Source organism: Corvus brachyrhynchos, unplaced genomic scaffold (genome assembly GCF_000691975.1).
Source record: "Corvus brachyrhynchos isolate BGI_N302 unplaced genomic scaffold, ASM69197v1 scaffold99, whole genome shotgun sequence".
Classification (NCBI taxonomy): Eukaryota; Metazoa; Chordata; class Aves; order Passeriformes; family Corvidae; genus Corvus; species Corvus brachyrhynchos.
This window is the reverse complement of record NW_008239778.1, coordinates 1,798,470-1,804,429: the sequence shown is the minus strand read 5'-3', so window position 1 is coordinate 1,804,429 and position 5,960 is coordinate 1,798,470. Positions and strand designations below refer to the sequence as shown.

Sequence of the window (5,960 nt, the reverse complement as noted above, 5' to 3'; positions counted from 1 at the left end):
CAAAAATGTGCAGAGCAGGCAGGGCTCCCACAGAACTGTTATTGCTCAGTGTGACGGGTGGTCAGACACAGGATCTTAAGGCATCAGGAATAAGTGCACTAGGTGGCCCCTGAGGCTCACTGGCCCAGGCAGTCCTCGGTGACACCCTGGGCAGCCAGCTCTGCCAGCACATTGTCCAGATAGTTGGGGTCAGGGTAGCCATGGCCACTCAGGTTTGAGTCCATCTCAGTCTTGTGGTGGATCTCGTTCCACACCACCGTGTTGCTCTCGCCCGTGGTGTTGGAAGTGCCCACCGTGAAAATCAGGCGTCTCTTCCAGGCCACCTTCAGGAGCTCCAGGACCTAGAGGGGGAAAGGAAAAACAAAGCTAAGAGCAGCAGCTATGAGACTTGTGCCACGAATGCAGCTTGCCAGAAGCTTGACAACCCAAGAAGGGCGATGTTATCAGGATGTGATATCTCACCTTTCTGCCCTTCTCATTGTCTGGTAAGTAACAATAGCGAGGAAAGCCTCTGGCTGTGTATGGCATCCCAGGGTTGGGGTGCTCGGGGCCCTGCAAGAGATGAGACACATTTGTCATGGACATATCCATCATATGGATTGGACAATCCCTCAGCAGCAGGATCTGCTGCCCATCCCAAACCAGCTCTTCCACGTAGAGGCAGCAAGGTATTGCTGGTGAGTACAAGGTGTCCAGCTTGTTCTTCTGGGACATGTGAGTATTACAGATCCTCCAAAAGCAGTCTCATGCTGGGATACAAAGCCAGATCTAAAATCTACTTAAATTCTGGTGAGAGACAGCCCCAAACCACAGCTTTTTCCATGTGGTCTGGTAATACCTTTAAAAGACACAGCTCAGCTTTGAAAGTTCACTGCTACCACTGAAACCAGCATGGGCTGTGAAACCAGAACATGGGATGTTTCCCACCTTGTTTTCAGGGGCAGTCTCCTCCCTGCTTCAGGCAGACATTAGACTTTACTGCAGGTGAACAGCTGGGGCTGCTCAGGAAAAGATCTCTGATGGAGAAGATCCTCACATGTTGAAGAGGAGCCAGAGCAGCTGCTGGCTCCAGGCACCACAGGCTGCTCAGCAGAGGTGCTGCCCTGGATGCCAGCACTTTTCTGGGAGGCTCTCACAGCTTGTGCTGTCTGCCAGCATGCTGGGCACTCACCTGGATGCCCCTGCTGATGTGATACACAATCCGGATTGTCCCACAGTCCTTGTGTCCCGGGAGGGACTGGGGGAAAGTGGAGACCTCCATCTTCCCTTTGGGCTGGGTACCGGTTTTCTCTCCGTAGATGGTTTTACAGGAGGGACACTGCAAACTGCCATCCTGCCAGGGGAGAGAAGCCACATCAGAGCTCCACAGCCCAGCCACCTGCACACAGGGGCCTGGTGAGGATGAAGCAGCTCAGTACCTTGTTCCCGTTGGAGTACATGGCCAGCACGCAGAGCATGTGGAAGGAGTGCTGGCAGTTCCTCAGGCGACCGACTGCCTCTGGCCTGATGGTGCTGGACTGGCACGAGTCGCTGTAGCCCGAGGAGGAGGACAGCTTCTCCATGCAGATCATGCAGTCCTAGAGGAGAAACCACCACGTGGTGTAAGCACAGGCTGGTCCTCAGGACTGACACACCAAGGAGATGCTTCAGGAAGATTTCCTTTCAGCTTTAATCCCTCCCTTTGAGGTTTAAGGACACAGAGACAGGTTTCCTTATCTGGCTGGTATCACCCCAGTCCACTTCCTGCATTGTCCAGGAGGTGGAGAGCTGTCATCAGTCAGAAGGAAGAGTATGGTTACATCCTGCTTCTCTGCAGAGCAGCTCCAGTGCAGGGTTTGATCTCCAGTGTTGATCTCTGAGCACTGAGACCAGAACCAAACTCTTTCCTCCAAAGGAAATGCAGAGGCACTGCCAGGATGAGCTACTCAACCCACACTGTGCCTCCACCACAGTCCTCTGAGGAGGACAAGTCACCAGTTGTCACATGTGGATTTCAGACAGTGCTGAGGACTCTCCACCTCGTGTCAACAGTGCCACTGCAAGCAGCACCATGTACCACACCAGACACCCAAGGAAGGATGGTCCTTGGGCACTGCTGTGGTTTTCTTGGCACCCCAGTGAACTGGGCAAGCCAGAGTTGTTTCACTGTCCTCTTACCTCATCAGCAAGAGTGCCCTTCAGCTCTTCCAGGTACTTCTTCACCACTGATTCTGGCTCTGTTGGTGTGGCTGCACAAGGAGAGATGAGAGACAGAAGTCAGACACCGCATGGTACGATGGGCACGTGTGGGGCGAGCTAGAAAGAAGGGAGACAAGCAGGTCACTGGCCAGGATGCCAAGGAGAAAGGTCAGGGTTAGACGGGGAGAAGAGGCTGCTCCAACAGATCCCTACAAGCCTAGCAAAGGCTTTGCTTTCAGCAATGGCTCCCACTAGGGCTGTGAGTGCCTGTAGCTGGTGTGCTCCACTTCTCCCCACACACCCCAAAGTAGCACCAGGCACATCCCAGCTGGACTTTCTGTGCCCACCCAGAAGCCATCAGTCATCAGTCCTGATGGGACAGAGGATCACACAGACTGTTGTTAAAGGAGGAAAAAAGGCATTCCCCCACCACCCCAGCTGGTGCCCAACAAGGAAACCCAGCAGCACACTGAGCTTCAGGCCCTGTTCTGAAAACAGCACAATGAGCTCCACATCCTTAACATGAAACAGTGGCCTCTCTCCTGAGCTTCCACACACTCATACCTGGCAAGGCACAGTGCAAGTCACCAGGCGTTGAACCAAACCAGCTTTTAACATGAACCCTATCTGCAGCACAACACAGTATCCTTGCATCTTCCCAAATGTAATCCCTGGTCCCATCCACCCAGGCACAGGCACCTGAGCAGCCCACCAGCCCCAGTAGCCTGGTTCTTGGAGGCATTATGGGATGAAGCAACAAACATCACACAACACCAAGAGCAAATTACCACTGAGTGCATCCACTGTCACCTCAACTCCCAGCCCATCCTCCAGGAGCTGCCCAGCAAGGCTTGGTTTAAGGCAGGGAGCATCCCATGCCTCTACAAGGCACCTGGCCCTGGGTGAGAGGAGAGGAGCTCTTTACCAGTCATCAGGCCTGCCACAGAAGCTGCCAGGCTTTTCCACCAGCCTGGGAGAGGAAACATTTGCACAAGCAGGAGGCAGAAGACAGATCAGTCACTTGGCTTGGGGGAACCTCATCCTTCCTTCCTGAATCCACTTCTGGGGGCCATGAGGAGAAAGCAGTGCTGTGACCAACAGGCTGGCCAACGCATAGCTCTTCCTTCTCCTGTCCAGGTGGATGCTTTAGCACTGAGGGTCTTGCTGCTCCCAACTCCACACTCCCAGGAGGACACAGAGCATCATCATGTGGATCAGCCAGGGATCAGAGCTGCAGCTGCAATGCATGACCCATCCTCAGCTCTCCCCATCCACTCTCTGGCTTTCAGGGAAGACAGAGGCTTCACAAGCATTGCCTCAGTGGTTCAAAAAGCTGCACATCAAGAGACAGCCACTGGAGCTGTTATTCCAGCCCAAAAAGCCATGTCTGTCATGAGCAGGAAGGAGGGGGTGCTATTTTCTGGATAACTACTTTCCATGGAGAGACAAACACAAAGCAGAAGGGAAGGACTGCTCACATGCCACAGGTGCTGTTATCAGGCAAAGTCTGGGATGGCACAGATCCTCTACCAGGTAGAAGCCCCTCATTCCCTAGAACACTGTGGAAGGGAGCAAGGCAGAGCACCAACATCCTTTAGCTAAGATGACTGATGAACTGAGGGCTGGACTCTCCTAAATGAAAACACAGTGATTAAGATGAGTTATTTTCAGAAGGGGATTCCTGGCCATCCTGAAACACATGATTTCTGGCAGCAGTAGCAGGAGGAAAGGATGACTGAGCACACAGAGCAAGAAGAGGAGCCCAGGAGGTGAAGGGATGCTCACTTCAAGCGCCAGTGCTGAGCAGGAGGGATGCCTGACATCTCAGGCAGAGCAGGGCTGTGAGGATCAATCTCTGGAGATCCGAGGCCAGGAAGGTGGCAACAGGATTAAGCATTGAGCCAAAGATAACACAGAAGTGGGTGTTTTCCTCTTCAGGGGCCAAAATCCCCTGGAAAAGCATTTCCAAGAACTGCCCCGAGAGCAGGAAACAGGGAGGAGCCTGGGCAAGCCTCAGGCTTCCACTTCTAAGGCCAAAGGCTCAGCAGTGCCAGGAGCTGCTTCAAGGCCTCAGCACCAGACCTCACAGGGAATGTGGCTCCTTGTCTTGTCTTTTCCAAAGGAGAGAAACAGGTCCAGGAATTCTCTGCTGGGACCTTGCTTGCATGCAGCAGATCAAGAGCTAGGAACGAACCTGGAGGGGATGTGATCAGTCTGAGCTGTCCTAGCCCACTGTGCCTGCAACCCTTCAACTTCTTCTGCTCTACAGGTTTTAGGAAGAACTCTGTGAGCAGGACTAGCTACTATCCACCCTAACTTCATCTGCTTCCACGATGACCACTGTGTTCTCATCCCTGTGGATCCCATGCTGCCTGACAGGCAGACCACCAAATCCTTCTCCACCCAACCTACATTTTCCAGGTGGCTCTTTCTGAAGTGACCTTCTTGTCTCCTCTGGCTTTGGGCTGGAGAAAGCAAAGCCAAAAAGATGTACAGCCAAGGTGAAGACAGCGAGGGAAGGGAGCAGGGAGGGTGTGTTACACCATCAGCAACACCTGCCCAGCACTTGGCAGAAAGCCCCAGCTCACCTGCTCCCACCTGCACAGCACATCTGAGCAGCTTTAGAGCAGTTCAGCTCATTCAGGGTGGTGGGGGATCGCTCCTTTCACAGAATCCCTCATGACTTTCTTTCTCTGGAGCAGCTCCAAGGAACAAAGAGATAACTCACCCAAGAACTGGCCAGGCTCATTCAAATGAAATCAATAAAGGAGACAATTCTGGTGCAGAGTTGGGTAAGAGTGAGACAGGAAAGCTCTTGGGATTTTGGGCATTACACCACTTCACCAGGAACCAAACAGGCAGAAGGTGATGCAGCCCTCAGCTACCCTGAGGAGACCCACGCCTGATGGATTTGCACTGTGGCATTTCCAATCTGTCCCTGTCACTTTGCTGTGACAATGCTCTAATGCATTTAGAGCCACCAAGGCTGCCTGGAGAGAGAAAGGGCCAGGCAGCCCTGATGCTTTAGAAAAGCCATCCCCAGCTGCAAGGATTTCAACGTCCAGTCCTAAAGAAGCCTTTTGATGCTGAGAGCTCTGTTTCAGCAAGGGTAGAAAAGCCCACATGGCCCTCCTTGGGCAGACCAGCACGTCTGGCTGGCCACTAATCAGCAGCACAGGGGGAGCCAGGAGGCAGCTGGGACCACAGCACGAGCCACATATGCTCCAGCACGTGAATCACTTCCTTACAGGACTGTTTACTCCATAAAAATGTTTTGCCTCCAAATCTTTGTTCTAGCCATCCCCTGGGATCATCAAAGCCTGTTCAGTCCCCAGTTTTCTGGATTCAATAGTGGATTGAAAATGGACTGGAAGAATCAACCAGTGCCATTTATCACCAGCTGGCCCAGTGCTGTGCTACGGATTTATCCGGGATGCCAAAGAATGTTTACCATTCTTTCATTTACAAAGAGAGGAATATCAAATTGTTTTAATGCTTCCCCTTCCTCCCTGTAGATAATAAGCTGCTTGCTTGTTCCACGGGTAACATTTAACAGATGTGTTTTGAATCCTTGCTCGGCAACCAAATGCTTGCAGCAGTAATATCTCCTTCTGTATCCCAAAACAAGCCATATGGTTTGCAGCAGACTTTTTTTGATACCCTCTGCAGGCCATACACTGGTTGTTCCTAGTTATTGTCATGGACAGTCACACCAGCTCCCATCACCTCTGCTCCCTGGACTTGCAAAGGCCGCGTCTGTAGATTTCTCCATATCCTGCATT

At 52.4% G+C, this 5,960-nt stretch overlaps 1 protein-coding gene across 3 annotated transcripts in view; it reads right to left on the bottom strand.

Annotated features, from left to right (window-relative positions):
• DTX2 (deltex E3 ubiquitin ligase 2) overlaps nucleotides 1–5,960 on the bottom strand; it is a 32,693-nt gene continuing 26,733 nt past the window's right edge. For 2 of the 3 annotated variants that reach the window (XM_017743044.1, XM_017743045.1), the window contains 5 exons: nucleotides 2,158–2,228; nucleotides 1,419–1,577; nucleotides 1,172–1,333; nucleotides 463–552; nucleotides 116–341 (listed from right to left, as the gene is read on the bottom strand). In XM_017743044.1, coding sequence (XP_017598533.1) covers nucleotides 117–341; nucleotides 463–552; nucleotides 1,172–1,333; nucleotides 1,419–1,577; nucleotides 2,158–2,228 — 707 coding nt within the window. In that variant the 3' untranslated portion in view covers nucleotide 116. Of the gene's footprint in view, nucleotides 342–462; nucleotides 553–1,171; nucleotides 1,334–1,418; nucleotides 1,578–2,157; nucleotides 2,229–5,960 lie in introns of all 3 variants that reach the window. The other variant, XM_017743043.1, reaches the window with a different exon arrangement.